General features: G+C 47.7%; 1 protein-coding gene across 6 annotated transcripts in view; it reads right to left on the reverse strand.

Annotated features, from left to right (window-relative positions):
• The window catches only part of TMEM245 (transmembrane protein 245), an 879,931-nt gene that overhangs the window by 758,301 nt on the left and 102,652 nt on the right, over positions 1-18,978 (reverse strand). For all 6 annotated transcript variants that reach the window (XM_063922719.1, XM_063922723.1, XM_063922720.1 and 3 more), the window contains exon 3: positions 6,669-6,770. In XM_063922719.1, the coding sequence (XP_063778789.1) occupies positions 6,669-6,770 (102 nt within the window). The remainder of the gene's footprint in view (positions 1-6,668; positions 6,771-18,978) is intronic.

Consider the following 18,978-nt stretch of genomic DNA (forward strand, 5'->3'; position numbering starts at 1 on the left):
ATTCCGAACCTGCAGCCTTCTAGGAGGTGAGCACTGTGCAGCCACCACAGGAGAGATACCCTGGCTCTGGGAGCCAGGGTGATCCTCTGATGCATTTGTAAATGGGACCCGTACCATTTGTCCAGTAGATCCCATTGAAAGGTCCTCGCATGGAACCTGCCGAAGGGGATGGCTTCGTACGAAGCCACCATCTTTACCCAGGACACGTGTGCAATAATGCACTGAAACCGTTTTTAGCTTTAATAGTTTCCTGACCAGGGCTATGAGCTCCTGAGCCTTTTCTATCGGAAGAAATGTGTCTAGAATCAGACCCAGAAAGGTCAGGCGCGTTGTAGGGACTAGCTGGGACTTCGGTAAATTGAGAATCCAGCCGTGCCCCTGCAACATCCTCACCGACAGCGACACGCTGTCCAGCAACTCCTCCCGAGATCTCGCCATTATGAGGAGATCGTCCAAGTATGGGATAATTGTGACCCCCTGCTTGCGCAGGAACACCATCATTTCCGCCATTACCTTGGTGAAAATTCTCGGGGCTGTGGAAAGCCCAAACGGCAACGTCTGAAATTGGTAATGACAGTCCTGTACTGCAAATCTCAGGAACGCCTGGTGAGGAGGGAAAATCGGAACATGAAGGTATACATCCTTTATGTCCAGGGACACCATCCAATCCCCCCCCTCCAGGCTGGTGATGACCACCCTGAGCGATTCCATCTTGAACTTGAACTTTTTCAAGTACAAGTTCAGGGATTTTAGATTCAAAATGGGCGTGACCGAACCGTCCGGTTTCGGGACCACAAACAGGGTTGAGTAATACCCCTTTCCTTGCTGGAGAAGAGGAACTTTGACTATCACCTGTTGAAGATATCATTTTTGAATTGCAGTCAACACCAACTCCCTCTCTGACGGGGAAGCCGGCAGAGCCGATTTGAAAAACCGGCAAGGAGGCACGTCTTCGAATTCCAGCCTGTATCCCTGAGAAACAATTTCTATAGCCCAGGGATCCACCTGTGAGTGAACCCAGACCCGGCTGAAAAATCGAAGACGCGCCCCCACTTGAGCTTTCTCCCCCAGGGAAGCCCCAGCGTCATGCGGTGGACTTTGCAGATGTAGGGGAGGACTTCTGCTCATGGGAACTAGCTGCATGCAGCTTTTTTCCCTTGCCTTTTCCTCTGGCAAGCAAGGACGATCCCTGTACCTTCTTGCTTTTATTAAAACGAAAGGACCGCATTTGATAATGAGGTGCCTTTTTAGTATGCTGCGGGGGGACATAAGGTAAGAAATTCGATTTACCGGCCGTAGCAGTACAGACAAGGTCCGAGAGGCCTTCTCCAAACAATTCCTCCCCCTTGTAAGGCAACGACTCCATATGTCGCTTTGAGTCGGCATCCCCCGTCCACTGTCGTGTCCACAGGAGTCGCCTAGCAGAAATAGACATAGCATTTATTCTGGAGCTTAGTAAACAAATGTCTCTTTGAGCATCCCTCATATATAAAGCAGCATCTTTGATATGCTCTAGGGTCATTTGAATGGAATCCTGATCTAGGGGTTCAAGTTCCGTAGATAAGGAATCTGTCCATGCCGCGATAGCACTACACACCCAGGCCGATGCCATAGCCGGTCTAACGATAGTACCGGAATGTGTGTAAATGTGCTTCATGGTAACCTCCTGCTTACGATCAGCAGGATCCTTGAGGGAAGCTGTATCCTGAGAAGGCAGTGCCACCTTCTTGGATAAGCGTGTCAGCGCCTTGTCTACCTTCGGCGAAGATTCCCATCGTATCCTGTCCTTTTGTGGAAAGGGATACGCCATAAGAATCCTTTTGGGAACTTGTAGTCTCCTATCTGGAGATTCCCAAGCCTTTTCGCACAAGTCGCTTAGTTCAAATGTGGACGGAAAAGTGACCTCAGGCTTTTTCCCTTTATACATGTGTACCCTCGTGTCAGGGACAGGGGGTTCCTCAGTGATATACAAAACGTCTTTATTGGCCATAATCATGTAACGAATACCTTTCGCCACCTTCGGCTGTAATTTTGCATCCTCATAGTCAACACTAGAGTCAGTCTCTGTGTCGGTATCTGTGTCAGTGATCTGGGATATGGTGCGTTTTTGAGACCCCGAAGGTCCTGGTGCCACAGGGACAGGCATGGACTGACTACCTGACTGATCCCTAGCTTCAGCCTTGTCTAATCGTTTATGCAGTAAATTTACATTTGCATTCAAGACATTCCACATATCCACCCAGTCCGGTGTCGGCGTTGCCGACGGCGACCTGACCATCATGCACTCCCCCTCCTCCTTAGGTGAGCCTTCCTCGTCAAACATGTCAACACAAACGTACCGACACTTCACACACACAGGGAATCTCTTTTCTGAAGACAGGTTCCCCTTGAGGCCCTTTGGAGAGAGAGAGAGAGAGAGAGTATGCCAGCACACACCCCAGCACTATATGTCCCTGGAGAAAAACACAGAATGTTTACCCAGTAGCGCTGCTGAAGTGTATAAACGCCAATAATGTGCCCCCCCCTCTACTTAAAAACCCCCTTTCACAGTGTGTCAAGCAGGGGAGAGTCCGGGGAGCTTCCTCTCAGCGGTGCTGTGTAGAGAAAATGGCGCTGGTGAGTGCTGAAGGAGAAGCCACGCCCCCCCGGCGGCGGGCTTCTGTCCCACTTAAACTTATTAAAAAATGGCGGGGGCTCTTTTATATACATGTACAGTGCCCACCTGTACATGTATATACACTTTTGCCATAGGAGAGGTGTTTAATTGCTGCCCAGGGCGCCCCCCTGCGACCTGCACCCTTACAGTGACCGGAGTATGTGAGGTGTAGCGGAGCAATGACGCACAACTGCAGTGCTGTGCGTTACCGCTGTGAAGCACCGAAGGCTTCTGCCGCCTGAGACGTCTTCTGTTTTCGTTTCTTCTGGCTCTGTGAGGAGAACGGAGGCGCGGCTCTGGGGTGAACACCCAGGACGAACCTGTGTTCATTCCCTCTGGAGCTAATGGTGTCCAGTAGCCGAGGAAGCAGAGCCTAACATTTCATTAGGTCTGCTCCTCTCTCCTCAGTCCCTTGATGCAGGGAGCCTGTTGCCAGCTGTGCTCCCTGAAAAAATCCTAACAAAAATGCTTTCTAAGCAGGAAACTCAGGAGAGCTCCCTGCAGTGCACCCATTCTCCTCTGGGCACAGTCTAAAACGGAGGTCTGGAGGAGGGGCATAGAGGGAGGAGCCAGTGCACACCCAGAATGCTAAAGTCTTTCTTAAAGTGCCCTATCTCCTGCGGAGCCCATCTATTCCCCATGGTCCTTACGGAGTCCCCAGCATCCTCTAGGACGTTAGAGAAATACGTAATACAGTATACCTGTGTGAAAATCCTATATTAAATAACACCTGACGCACCAAGCCCCCTCAGGTTATGGAATATAGGGATAGCAAGTTGAGTGAAAGACACGAAATGGACACCACTCAGCTATCAAATGCACACAAATAGTCACAGTTTGTACAATGCAGAGGTTATTACAGACAATAATACTGCACTGGACTAGCTTATACAGCTATATAGTCAATAGATATAACACTACACAGTAAGAACTGGATGTATATCACAGGGTAATTGTACTATAAAAACCTGACTAAATGCACTCTTTCTTAACTATACTCAGAGCCGGCCATAGGCATAGGCAAACTAGGCAATTGCCTAGGGCATTTGATATACCATGGGGCATCAGCAGCTTCTGCTGATTAAAATGATATGCGGCATGCCTATATTCTATGTGTAGCATTTCATATGCAGATACAGCCACAGTCTCACACAGTATATAGGCATGCTGCATATCATTTTAATCAGCAGAAGCTGCTTGTGCTTCCTAGCCACATAGCAATGCAAATAAGATGCATTTTCATAAAAAAAAGGTGTGCCTGATGTTAGCATTGAGGCAAGATTTATGAGGACACATCTGTTTCCAAGCAGAGGCAGAGGTTACAGTGTTAGTGGCAGTGTGAGTGCTGTGTGCATGTGAGTGGGTTGGTTGTGCAGTAGTGTTCGGAATATGTGTAAGGAGCATTATGTGTGTCATGTAAAAATGCATTAATAATGTGCAACATATGTGTAAGGGGCACTGTGTGTGTTATTATGTGTATAAGGGCATTAATAATGAGCGGCATATATGTAACAGGGTACTACTGTATGTGTGTCATTATGTGTATAGGGGCACTAATAATGTGCAGCAAATGTGTAGGGGGCACTGTGTGTGTCATGTGTATAAGGGTATTAATAATGTGCGGCATATGTGTAAGATATTATGTGTAAAAGGGCATTAATAAAGGCTGTCATAATGTGTAAGGCGCATTATGTTTATAAGGACATTAATAAGGTGTCTCATATGTGTAAGGGGCATTACTGTGTGGAATTCGGTGTATAAATGCATTACAAATGTGTGGCATTATGTGTATAAGGTGCTCTACTATGTGGTGTTGCATATAGAAAGGGCACTACTATGTCATCTAATGTGAAAAAAGAGCAATAGAGTGTGGTGTAATGTGAATAAGGAGCAATTCAGTGTGATGTAATGTGAATAAGGGGCTCTCCTGTGAGGAGTATTGTTTATAAGGTAAAGTGATACTGCTGTGGGATTTAATATGAATTATGGACACTATCGCATGATCAAATGTGAATAAAGTTGCAGTACTGTGTGGCGTAATTGAAATTGGGGTTACTATTGTGTGGCCATGCCCCTTGCCAGTAAAATCACACCCTTTTTGGGCTGTGTGCCAAATGTGCGAACTGTTCCTATTTAAAATATAGGGGGTACAAACACCAAAATAAGGACTGCTATAGGTGAGGGGTGATGGTGCTGGGAAAGAGGTGCAAGGTCAGAGGCGGAACTAGCGGTGGTGCTAGGGGGCACCAGTCAAAATTTTGCCGAGGGCATCATATTGGTTAGGGCCGGCTCTGACTATACTTAAGTGTCATGTAAAGGCACAGCGCTGACAACCAGGCGGCTTTACATAGGAGGATTTGCCCAAGCAGTCCCAGGAACAGTGAACTGAGAAGTAATGGCGCCGCAGACACTGACAGGGAGTGAGGAAAAGACAGAGATGCAGCTCCAGGGCGGAAACACTTGCTGGAAATGGCGCCCTGGGGCTGGGGGAGGGTATTCAGGTCTAAGCCTTATCCCCCTTGCTGGCAAAACCACCGGGTACTGTGGGCGATATTAAAATCGGTTTTGAGGGAAAACCTGACCTGCGCACATGCCCTGGTGATCTACGACAGCGCCGGATCGCGAGCGGGACCCACTTACCACCTCCCGAAGCGCGGCCACGCGATCCTGGAGAGCCCCAGCCGTGTGTGCCTAACGTGAAGTAAACCGGAGCCTCCGCTGTGAGTACCCAGCAACCAGGGCTCGGGAGTGTACAGCGCCGCTGGGGAGAGCTGGAGCCGCAGCAGAGAATGTCACCAGACATTTACCACTGCTGCTGCCATGAAGTCTTCACTTTTTCTTCAGAAAAAAAGCCTTTATTAGGTCTGCATAGAGCAGCCCCTCTGTTAAGTGCCTGCTTACTGCAGCACCAACTAACAAAACTTAGCTCCTGTGCTGGGAGGCGGGGTGATATAGGAGGCGGTGCTGTGCATTCTGGGAACAGTCAAAGCTTTGAGTCTGTTGGTGCCTCGGATCAAGATCCTACTCTACACCCATTGTCCAGACTTGTGGAGCCCAGTGTACCCCGCAGCAGAAATATAAAAACAAACCTAAACTAACCACGTGCACACTTTTTGTTCCAGGCCTTTTCTTTCACATTTTACAATTAGTTTTTAAGTTTATTTACTGTATCTGCTCTATAAAAAAATAGATACAAACTGTTTATGAAAATAATAGCTTTTTTAAGCCACTGAGCCACTAACTTAAACAATTCCTCATTACTAAAACTACTTAGCAGATATTGGCCAAGCTGCATTATGTATAGCAAGCTAGTAATTAACAGGGCATCTCAAATTAAGGACCTTATTCAGCAGGGACTGCAAAACTTGCTAAAAAACAGTTGCTGCGATCAAATAGTTGCCGGCCAGAAATAAAAATTTAGCAAACACTGGAACCTCAAAGAGTTTTTCCATCTGCGCCAGGCAAGGTCGTCCACAATTTTGCATACGTAAGCGGCTGGAAGTGGTCATCGCCAACGTCCGTGACCCACCCAAAAAACACAGAAAAACACCTTGCCATGTCCACGTTTTACAAACACACCCACAAAACACCATGTTTCCTCCCCTAAACGCTGGCTTCCTGTCAATCAAAATGTGGTTGCATTGATTCACAATGTGTTCACAGAAATACTCGCAAATCGAGGATGCACAGTCACAATGTGAATGCTGCGCATGTGCAGTCGTTCGATAATCGGCCGAATTGCACTTTCTTAATTTTGCAATCCGTGCTGAATAGGGTACTAAATGCCTACACAGCAACTCAAATGCAATACACCTTTTTCTTCAAGTCTTTCTGTGTAGGTCTACAGATGCTCTTGGATGAATACTGCAGTATAAACACACGCCACAATTATCTTCATATTCATCTATTCATTTTTGAATATCTGCTCATTTTATGTGTCTTAACAAGTAATATTACAGCAACTACATTAGAGTATACAAAATATTAAAGCACAAAGTAGGATAAAAATTACCTGATGAACCTTGTGTAGTCTGTTTCTCATGCAGGGTACCCACTGTCATCAGGAATACAATAAGGAAGAACACTGGAATTTTCCAAGATCCAGCAATAGATGCTGAAAGTACACATTAAACAAGCATTAACTACAGAACTAGCACTGCCGTTATTTTCAGTTATACATTGGCAGTTACTAACCACTGGAGAGCTAACAGTGGATACAGAATAAAGCTGGGTAAATACCTAGACAATTGGAGAGTTGATAACCGAATATCTGCTGAATGGCTCGATGATTGTATAGATGTGTATGTAGCCAAGATGCAGGAGCATTAGTTACTAAAACACTCTTGCAACGATTGGTATTGGTAACGTTTTATGTGCTGCACAGCCGACCTCCCGTTCCCATATGAGACCAGTACACAGTGAGCAATTTCCAACACAGGACCAGATTTATCAAACCTTGGAGCGTGATCAATTACACGGTGATAAAGTACCAGCCAATCAGCTCCTAACTGCCATGATACAAGCTGTGTTTGAAAAAATGAGATTTATGGTAAGAACTTACCGTTGTTAAATCTCTTTCTGCGAGGTACACTGGGCTCCACAAGGATTAACATCGGGGTGTAGAGTAGGATATTGATCCGAAGCACCAACAGGCTCAAAGCTTTTGACTGTTCCCAAGAAGCACAGCGCTGCCTCCTCTATAACCCAGCCTCCATGCACAGGGAGCTCAGTTTCGTTAACCAGCCCAATGCAGTAGCAGGTACCAGAGACGACAATCGCTCGTAGCCTATTACACCACACACTCACCACAGGAGAGGGTGTCAGCGGCTATGCCAATACCAACCCAAAGAAGCAAAGTGCGTCAGGATGGGCGCCTTGTGGAGCCCAGTGTACCTCGCAGAAAGAGATTTAACAACGGTAAGTTCTTACCATAAATCTCGTTTTCTGCTGTGGGGTACACTGAGCTCCACAAGGATTAACATCGGGGATGTCCTAAAGCAGTTCCTTATGGGAGGGGACGCACTGTAGCGGGCACAAGAACCCGGCGTCCAAAGGAAGCATCCTGGGAAGCGGCGGTATCGAAGGCATAGAACCTTATAAACGTGTTGCCGGAAGACCACGTAGCCGCCTTGCACAATTGTTCAAGGGTCGCACCACGGTGGGCCGCCCAAGAAGGTCCAAACGACCGAGTAGAATGGGCCGTAATGGTAGCAGGAGCTGGACGACCAGCCTGTACATAAGCATGCGCAATCACCATTCTAATCTATCTGGCCAGAGTCTGCTTGGAAGCAGTCCAGCCACGTTTGTGGAAACCAAACAATACAAAATGAGAATGACTTCCGAACGGAGGAAGTTCTCTTCACATAGATACGGAGAGCCCGTACCACCTCCAAAGACCGCTCTTTGGCAGACAACTCAGGAGAATTAAAGGCCGGAACCACAATCTCCTGGTTAAGGTGGAAGGAAGACACCACCTTAGGTAATAACCTGGCCGCGTTCTAAGAACCGCCCGGTCACGGTGAAAAATCGAGACCCTTCGAGCTGAAGCAAGCGCCAGCAAGAATAGGACCTTAAGGGAAAGCCACTTAAGGTCAGCAGAAGCAAGAGGTTCGAATGGAAACTCTTGTAAGGCCTCCAAAACCACGACAAGTCCCAAGGGGCCATAGGTGGCACATAAGGAGGCTGAATCCGCAACACACCCTGAGTGAATGTATGGACATCAGGTAGGATAGCAATTTTTCTCTGAAACCAAACCAACAAGGCAGACATGTGAACCTTGAGGGAGGCCAGACGCAGGCCTAAGTACAGGCCCTGTAGTAGAAAGGCCAACAGTTTGGCAGCACTAAACTTGAAAACGTCATGATTGTGAGACGCACACTAAGTAAAGTAAGCATTCCAGACCCTATGGTAGATCCGAGCAGAAGCCGGCTTACGGGCCATCAACACAGTTTGAACGACCGCCTCTGAAAAACTCTTGGCCCTCAGGACGGAAGCCTCAAGGGCCATGCCGTCAAATCCTAGTAAACACAAGGGTCCTGAACGAGAAGGTCTGGTCGTTGTGGAAGTAGAAGAGGACGATCCCACGAGAGACCCAGTAGATCGGAGAACCAGTGCCGTATATGGGCCACGCTGGAGCGACCAGAAGCAGGTTTCCTCCTTCTTGCTTGAACTTCCGTATTACTCTGGGCAGGAGTGACACTGGAGGGAACACGTAAGGTAGCTGAAAGATCCATGGAATCGCCAGAGAGTCCATGAACGTAGCTTGAGGATCCCTTGTCCTTGCTCCGAAGACCGGAACCTAGAGATTGTGTCGAGACGCCATCAGATCCACATCTGGAAAGCTACACGTGTTCACGAGAAGTTGAAACACCTCCGGATGGAGGCTCCACTCTCCCGTGTGTACGTCCTGACGACTGAGATAGTCCGCTTCCCAGTTCAGGACGCCCAGAATGAACACTGCGGATATGGCCGGCAGATGACACTCTGCCCACTGAAGAATCCTTGATACTTCCTTCATTGCAATGCGGCTTCGAGTGCCTACTTGATGATTGATGTACGCCACCGTGGTGGTGTTGTCCGAATGTACTTGAACAGGTCTGTTCTGTATGAGGTGCTGGGCCATTGTCAACGCATTGAACACTGCCCGCAGTTCCAGAAAATTTATCAGGAGTAGAGACTCCTCCTTGGTCCACCAACCCTGAAGAGAGTGTTGTTCCAACACCACGCCCCAACCTCTCAAACTGGCATCCATTGTCAGAAGGACCCAGTCGGATATCCAGAATGGACGGCCCCTGCTCAATTGTTGGTCCTGCAGCCACCAGCTCAGTGACAGGTGGACCTCCTGAGACAATGAGATCATGGGGGTAATTCCAAGTTGATCGCAGCAGGAATTTTGTTAGCAGTTGGGCAAAACCATGTGCACTGCAGGGGTGGCAGATTTAACATGTGCTGAGAGAGTTAGATTAGGGTGTGGTGTGTTCAATCTGCAATCTAATTTGCAGTGTAAAAATAAAGCAGCCAGTATTTACCCTGCACAGAAACAAAATAACCCACCCAAATCTAACTCTTTCTGCACATGTTATATCTGCCTCCCCTGCAGTGCACATGGTCTTGCCCAACTGCTAACAAAATTCCTGCTGCAATCAACTTGGAATTACCATGTGCAACCATGTGAGATCTTATCCGGTGAGGCAGGCCGTCCCACTTGGTCAGAATCAACTTCTGCAGAGGGCGAGAGTGGAACAGAGTGTCAAAGTCGAAAAATATCATGATGTATATCCTTTTGTACTAACCCCTCATGCACACGCGCGCTGCTCATGCACCTGGTCCCCCGTGCGTACACATACCCGCAGGTTGCGTAAGAGACGCTCCAGCATCTCGTGCGCATAAGATGTGTATTTACGGCTGAGTTTGTGTGCGTGTATCGTGCGACTCGATCGTAGCATATTTAACCCAAATAGTGCATTTTGTAGTTAATATTCTCCTAGACAATGTCAGCGAGTATGATTAGTTTAAACTGTTCCTGGACAGAGAGATTCCTCTTTGCATGATAGGAAGGGTCAGATAAAGGTTGAAAGGTGATGTCTAGTATCCAGCTGTAGGGTATTTTGAGAGTAACATTCCGGTGTTAGTTAGGAGAAGATTGCATGTTCCTGCGTATAGTTATGTGCAAAAGTAGAATATGAACATTGACTGTGTTTACTGTGTATTGTGTATGCGGGGGGGAATCCAGAGGCTACCACCCACTAGAGCAGTTGGGGAAAGACACAGCCCACCTTTTCAAATCCACCTATGACCTCTCCTGTAATGTAAATGAACATCTCTGTGTCCAATAGACAAAGGGATTACAGTGACCATTGTATTGTTTTGGATGAAGTAAATAAATAGAGCTTGCAGCAGACTTGGTCACACAAGACTCTGAAGGCTTTCTCCCTGATAGCCGAGGACTGAATTCAGGTTGCGCCTGCGAAACATTCTCACGTATGTATATTCTCTGTAGCCATTATTCTCCATTATTCGGTTTAGATTTACTTGTTAGCCTGTAGTGTATAAACTGTACTGTTTTTACCTTGTATTGGAATCAATCCACGGAGGCCTTAGAATCCTGTGGTTTCAAATACAAATCAGTGTTGTGTTTTCACTTTCCTGCATAGGCTTTTAAAGTGGTTTAACCTGTTTAAAGTGTATAAGCATTGTTAAGATGTATGCACTGCGGATACGTTGTATCACCAGCGCTATTTAAGGTTTAAAGGTATTAACATCGTTGCAGTGCTTTGCTGTTAAGGTTTAAAGTATAAGCATATCATTACATTGTTTCATTAATAAAATTTACAGTATTTCAATCAGTGTGCGTACGTGCCGCGTGTACGTTGTACCCACGGCACGGCGTCTGATACGCTAAGTGCGTATCAAATACATTACTCAGTACACAAATAGCGTACTTAGTCATTAGTGTGTGTAATAAGTCTAGCGGCCATAGCGGCTCCACGGTAACAGTGTATAGCTTTGTGTTTTAAGATAATAATTGACATAATCATGAGCATACTCCACCATGTCGAAAGCCAACACCATAAGACCCAGCACTTGCATTGCCGAATGTATCGACACTTGCGGACGAGATAGGAAGCATTGAATCCTGTCCTGAAGCTTCAGGACTTTCTCCTGAGACAGGGATAACCGTTGATTGTGAGTGTCCAATAACGCTCCCAGGTGTAACATGCTCCGAGCAGGAACCAGGGAGGATTTCTTCCAGTTGATCAGCCACCCGTGGGCTGTAATGCACTGGACCGTCAGATCGAGATGACACAGGAGAAGTTCTGGGGAATTTTCCAGGATCAACAAATCGTCCAAGTACGGTAGGATCCTGACCCCTTGACGGCGGAGTGTAGCCGTCATGACTGCCATTACTTTGGTGAAAACTCAGGGAGCCGTTGTCAAACCAAAGGGTAACACCCAAAATTGGTAATGAAGATTGCCCACCGCAAACCGCAGGTACTGTTGATGAGATACTGCAATAGGAATATGCAGGTAGGCATCCTGTATGTCCAGGGAGACCATATAGTCTCCAGGCTCCATGGCCAGAATAATAGAGCGCAGAGTTTCCATACAAAACTTGGAGACCCGCACATGCTTGTTCAAGGACTCCAGATTGAGAATGGGCCGCGAGGACCCATTTGGTTTCGGGACTAGAAACCGCGGTGAATAGTACCCCTTGCCTCTCTGAGCCAGAGGCACCTTTACCACCACTCCTGTGATCAGGAGGGAATGTTCCACAGAGTGCAACGTGTTTGCTTTTGCTGGATCCAGAGGCACATCTGTCAGGCAAAACCGCTGCGGGGGACGATTCTTGAAGGGTATGGCATAACATCGAGCGACGGCTTCCCTCGTCCAGGTATCTGAAGTGGTCTTCAACCATTCCTGGGCAAAACCTAGAAGTCAGCCCCCACCTTGGGATCCCCCAGAGGAAGGCCCGCCCAGTCATGCGGCAGGCTTGTCCGCTTTGGAAGCTGGTTGAGGGGCGGCCCAGGCACGCTTCGGTCTGGGCTTGGCAGGTCTGGAAGCACAAGCTTGCTTTGGGTACGCCTGACCTTTTGCTTTTCCTAAAGGATGAAAGGGCAGAGAGAAAGTACTTTTAGCCTTCTGCGTTGAAGGAGCCGTACTAGGTAGGCAAGCTGTTTTAGCAGTAGCCACATCAGCTACAATCTTATTGAGGTCTTCTCCAAAGAGAATATCTCCCTTGAAAGGAAGCAACTCCAGGATCTTCTTGGAATCCATATCCACCGACCATGATCTTTACCAAAGGATACGTCTGGCCAAGACGGACGTAGTAGCAGCCTTGGTCGCGAGCACCCTGGCATCGGAGGCCGCCTCCATAAGATACAGAGAAGAAGTGACAATATACGAGAGACATTGATGCTCAGATGCGTTGGAAGGCAGTTCCGCCTCAAGTTCTTGAGCCCACGCCTCAACAGACTCAGCAGCCCACGTTGCTGCATTTGTTGGCCTATGCACAGGCCCCGTTAGGGTATAAATCGCTTGTAAACAACCCTCCACACGTCGATCTGTCGGTTCCTTCAGAGAGGTGACTGTAGTTACTGGCAGAGCAGAGGAAACACCATAACTGCCACATGAGAATCTACAGGCGGAGGGGTTTCACAGTTTTTACATACCCCCGCAGAGAGAGGATAGCGAGCCAACAGTCTTTTATTCGGTGTCAATTTTGTCCCCGGATTTTCCCAGGATTCCGGACGTGTGTCAACCAGGTGTTCAGAATGGGGTAAAACTTGTTTAACCACCTTCTTACATTTAAACCTATCCGGTTTCTTGGAGACAAGACAGTCTCTGGCTCAGAATCATCATCCACCTGAAAAATTAGCATGATTGCCTCAATCAAATCCGGGACATCCACCAATGACTTCCATTCACCCTCAGAAGCATCAGTGTCAGTGTCTGTGGGATCAGCATATGTGCCGTCCTCGCCAGAGGACGTGTCTGGAATAGCAGTGGATTGGGAGGATGTAATGGCCTGTTTAGAAGATGACTCAGTCTTAGGCGGGCGAGAGTGACACTTAGATTTAGTCATAGATCGGTTCAAATGCTGTAACCGAGTGGAAAGGTGATCCGCCCATGGTGGGTTTACAGCAGGGACCAAAACAAGTTGCAGTGGCACAGGTGGTCCCACAGGGGGCGTCAATTTAGTCACAAGCGTGTTTAACAATGTGGAAAATGTAGCCCAAGGTGGGTCTTGTGATGCTCCAGGTGCTACCGACCCACTGAGGCGTAAGGAACCCCCTGAACTTGAACTCTCAGCTGCCATATTATCCTCTGTTATGTCCGCGGCCTCACAACCACGCAGTGTGGGAGAAGCCCTAGTGGGCAACCTGGTACAAAGTGTAGCAGCACTATACCTATCAAGAACTCTCAGAAAAGTGTGCCTATTACAGCACAGACTGGGAGACCGAGAGATATAGATTATATGGTGACTATAAATCACAAGTAAAAATACACCGTCAGCATATCTTGTGATACGATCCTATATTAAACATAAAGAAAAACCTGAAACACTTGGCCCCCTCAGGTATAGCAATATAGGAATAGCCCACTGAGTGAAATACTCTTCAATAAGGCAACCACGCAGCAGCTACATGCACACACACATATAAAGTCACAAGTTTTCCATGCAGAAATGATGTACCATAAAACTGCACTGGACTAGCAATACAAAGTAATACTCAGTATGGCTATAAGTGTCAACAATAAATATAACAATGCCCAGTAAACACTGGATGTATATCACAGGGTGTTTGTACCACAGAACCCTGAATGTATGCACTCTTAACTTGCACTGTCCCAGTGACAGGTAGAATGCTTAAGTGTCCTGTAGGAAGCACAGTACTGGCAATCAGGCGGTTCCACAGAGGAGGATTTGCCCTAGCAGTCCCAGGAACAGCAAGGCTCTGTCTGTGATGGCTGCTGACCGGGAGTGAGAGAGAAATGCAGCTCCAGGGCGGGAACATTTGTAGAAATGGCGCCAGAGGCTGGGGGGAGGGGCCACAGATCCGACCTGCTCCCGCTGCTGGCATCCCCACCGGGTGCGTGCGGGCAGTGTAAAATGGAGGTTTAATAACAAAATTCCCCCTGACCTGTGCCCATATGACATGACCCTGGAGGCTAGTGGAGCGGCTGCCCAGTATTCAGCGGCCCGCCTCCTACAGCCGTGCTGGATCCCGGTAAAGACCGGGCACAGAAGCCCCTTACCTCCCCCTTGTCTGCGGCCCCGCGATCCGGGAGAACGGCGGCTTGTGCGGACTCACGTTTGGAAGAAGCTGGCGCCTCCGCTGCAGTGACCCGGCAACCAGGGCGCGGGAGTATACAGTGCCGCTGGAGGTGAGGGAGCCGCACACAGACAAGTCAGAAAGACTGTGTCTGCAGCAGCCCTTGAAGTCTTGTTAGAAAAAATTAAATCTTCTTTTTCTGTCATTAAAGCTATCAATAGACTGCCTGAGGCAGCCCTCCTGTTAGGTGCCTGCTTACTGCATGGCACCAACTTACAAACCGAGCTCCCTGTGCATGGAGGCGGGGTTATAGAGGAGGTGGCGCTGTGCATCTTGGGAACAGTCAAAAGCTTTGAGCCTGTTGGTGCTCAGATCAAGATCCTACTCTACACCTTATGTTAATCCTTGTGGAGCCCAGTGTACCCCGCAGCAGAAAATAGGATTTTGCTACTTACCAGATAAATCATTTTCTTTGAATCCACAGGGGGCACTGGAGTACTCTTGGGATATGGGCAAGCGTTAGCAGGACAGGCACTGAATATTTAAATTAGTAACTCTCCTCCCCTCCATACTCCCATAGTACCTCAATGTTTTTTACTGAGCCGAACAGGAGCGATAGAGAAGATTAACAATGGAGAATTACATATAGCATTATAGCATAACGGACAACAATGAAGTTGACACATAACGTAACGGACAACTAAACAGCTGACACAATAATCTATATAACCTGAACATTTGAACAAGTCGGTGAGAATGTGTTACCATAAGATCCACTGAACTTACCACAAGACAGGTAAAACTGCTCTGGGTGGGCTTCCAGTGCCCCCTGTGGATTCAAAGAAAAGGATTTATCTGGTAAGTACCAAAATCCTATTTTCTTCTTCATCCACTAGGGGTCACTGGAGTACTCTTGGGACGTACCAAAGTTTCCCCCTTGGGCAGGAGAGCTGTTTGGCACTTGTAACACTAGATGGCCAAAGCTAGATGCTGATGCCGCAAACGTATCAAACTTGTAAAAGCGCACAAACGTGTGCACTGATGACCATGTAGCCGCACGACAAAGCTGCATCGTAGAAGCCCCACGACCTGCTGCCCATGAAGTTCCCACAGAACGTGGAATAAGCTGAAACTGATGTAGGCGGCTGTAGCCTAGCATGAAGGCAAGCCTGACGTATGGTCAGTTGAATCCATCTTGATAAGGTCTGCTTGGAAGCTGGCCAACCCATCTTGACAGCATCATAGAGAACAAACAATGTATCCGTCTTACGTACTGTAGACGTTTGGGCTACATAAACGTGTAGTGCGCGTACCACATCCAAAGTAGCTGAAGTTTCTGAACTACGATTGGTTGATTGATGTGAAAAGAAGATACTACCTTCGTCCGAAGCTCCGCACTGTCATCATGAAACACCAGATACGGTGGCTTACATAACTAGGCACCGAATTCTGAAACAGGCCTTGCTGAAGCTAAGGCTAGGAGAAAAATTGTGTTCCAAGTGAGAAATTTAACATCCACTTGTTGTAAGGGTTCAAAACATGAAGACTGTAAAAAATCTAAAACCAGATTCAAGTCCCATGGAGCTGTAGGTGGTATAAATGGAGGCTGTACTCTGAGGACACCTTGCAGGAAAGTGTGTACAGTCGGCAAAAGAGCCAAACGCCTTTGAAAGTAAATTGACAAGGCAGAGACCTGCACCTTTAGTGTACATAAACGTAGTCCTCCATCTAACCCAGTCTGGAAAAAATAGCAAAAAACGGGATAACTTGAAAGATGATGTCGGAAATTTCCGAGCTTCACACCAACCTATATAGGCTCGCCAAATTCTGTGATAATGAGCTGCTGTAACTGGCTTCCTAGCACGTAACATGGTTGGTATAACCGATTCCGGAATATCCTCTCTTCTTAAGAGGGCGGTTTCAACAGCCACCCCGTCAAACGCAGCTGCACTAAATCGGGGTAAAGGAACGGAACCTGTTGTAACAGGTCCGGACGTAGCGGGAGCGGCCAAGGATCATCAGCGAGTAGCCCGCGGAGATCCGAGAACCATGCTCTCCGTGGCCAATAGAACCATGCTCTCCGTGGCCAATGAGGCGCCACTAGTATGACTGTGGTGGACTCTCGTTTGATCCGCTTTAGCAACAGAGGAAACAGCGGAAATGGTGGAAACAGATACACGAGGCTGTACGGCCACGCGATCGTGAGAGCATCCACTGCTACTGCCTTTGGATCTCTTGTTCTAGACACATACTGGGGTGTTTGATGATTGTGGCGAGATGCCATCAGGTCCATCTGTGGGTAACCCCACCGCTGGACCAACATCTGGAATACTTCTGGATTTAATGCCCATTCTCCTGGATGAAAATCCCAACGGCTGAGATAATCCGCCTCCCAGTTGTCCACTCCCAGAATGAACACTGCCGACAATATCACCTGGTGATGCTCGGCCCAATTGAGGATTTGAGCTACTTTCCGCATGGCCATGCGGCTTCTTGTTCCTCGTTTGTTGATGTACGTGACTGCCGTCGCGTTGTCTGACTGCACCTGGACAGTCTGAGACCGGAGCATGTGCACTGCTTGTCGCAGCACGTTGTAAATTGCCCGGAGTTCCAGGACATTTATAGACAACAATCTTCCGCGAACTGTCCAGAGACACTGAAGCTGAAAATCTTGGATCACAGCTCCCCAATCTCTGGAGACTCGCGTCCGTCGTTAGATCCAATTCCAGACGCAAAACCATTTTCCTGCGGTGAGATTGTGTACTTGGAGCCACCAGAGTAGTGATGCTCTGGCCCATGGAGACAACCGCACCCTCTGGTGAATCTGCAGATGCGAGCCTGACCACTGTGCGTGCACATCCAGTTGAAAAGGACGCGAGTGAAATCTTCCGAACTGGAGCAATTCGAAAGCCGCCACCTTTTTTCCTAACAGTCGAATGCACAAATGTACTGAGACGGTGCGTGGCTTGAGCACTAACTATACCACATGACGAATACTCTGTACCTTCTGTTCTGGCAGGTAAATTCTTTGATTCACCGTTGCGAGAATCATTCCTAGAAATTGAAGTCGTTGAGACGGAATCAGATTTGATTTCTTGAAGTTGACAATCCAACCGTGCTGAACTAGCACACTGTTGGTCAGCAAGGCATTTTGGAGGAGTATCTGTTGAGACGGAGCTTGGATGATCGTCCAAGTAAGGAACTATTAGAACTCCCAGAGATCTGAGATGAGCTATCATCACAGACATCACTTTGGTGAAAACCTGTGGCGCTGACGAGAGGCCAAACGGTAGAGCCTGAAATTGATAATGGTTTTGCTGTATTGCAAACCTTAAGTACTTCTGATGCGGTGGGCAAATTGGAATGTGTAAGTACGCATCCTTGAGATCCATGAATTCTTGTGGCTCTAAACCTGCAATTACTGTCCGCAGGGATTCCATCTTGAATCTGTAGTAAGTGACGTACTGATTGAGCCAGTTTAGGTTCACTATTGGTGTGACAGAGCCATCCGGCTTTGGAACTACAAAAAGACTGGAATAATAACCTTGACCTTGTTTGTAAACTGGGACCGGAATCAACTGACACAGGCAGTCCTGTCTTGAAAAAGCGCTCTGGAGGGAGACAATCAAACTCTATTTTGTAACCTTTTAACACTAAAATTGGGGATCCACCCATGTTTGAAACCACGCCAAATGGAACATCTGAAGGCGTGCCCCCACAACTGAAGATCCGAGATGGGCTGGGAGTCCATCATGCCACTGGCTTGTCGGTGGTCTTAGCATCCCGACGACGGGTGGTGGTTTGTGGAAACCCACGTCCTCTACCACGTGTAACCTGTGTGGTTGTTCGTCTTCCCCATGGGCTCAGAAATCCATTTGTCCAATTCAGGACCAAATAACTTCTCACCAGCGTAAGGTAACGCTTCTATTCCTCGTTTGACCTCTGCCTCCGCCTGCCAAGAACGCAGCCAGAGAGCGAGTCATGCCGTAACTAGTGAGCCGAAAGGCGACAAGTGAACTGGCAGACGTCCGTAGAAGCTATACATAGGTACTCAGCAACTTCACAGATTTGATCAGCGAGAAGTAAAAGGTGGTCGTCTTGTAGGGCGGACCTGAGCTGTGTTATCCATACAATCATAGTCTTATTACCCAAATTGCAACCGAACCAGGTCTAAGCAGCACCCCTGCTGCTGTATACATTGACTTTAGCATAGCTTCTAGCTTACCCTCAGACGGGTCTTTAAGCGTAGTAGCAGTTGGTACTGGAATGGTTAACTTTTTAGAAAGTTTTGACACCGACGAATCCACCATTGGAGGATTTTCCTATTTAGATGTCACCGACTCTGGAAACGGGTAACTAGACAGAAACCGGCGAGGTATAGAAAATCGTTTATCCGGATTCTTCCATGCCTCTATGAACTGCTTATTAAGAGATTCTGAAAAAGGAAAACATACTGGAGATCTCTGTCGTTTAGCAAATACCACCTCATCATTTGTAAGAGGGTCTTCAGTCTCTTTAAAATTCAGAGACTGAAGTACTGCCCTGATG

The sequence above is a fragment of the Pseudophryne corroboree genome, chromosome 5 (genome assembly GCF_028390025.1).
Source record: "Pseudophryne corroboree isolate aPseCor3 chromosome 5, aPseCor3.hap2, whole genome shotgun sequence".
NCBI classification, from domain to species: Eukaryota; Metazoa; Chordata; class Amphibia; order Anura; family Myobatrachidae; genus Pseudophryne; species Pseudophryne corroboree.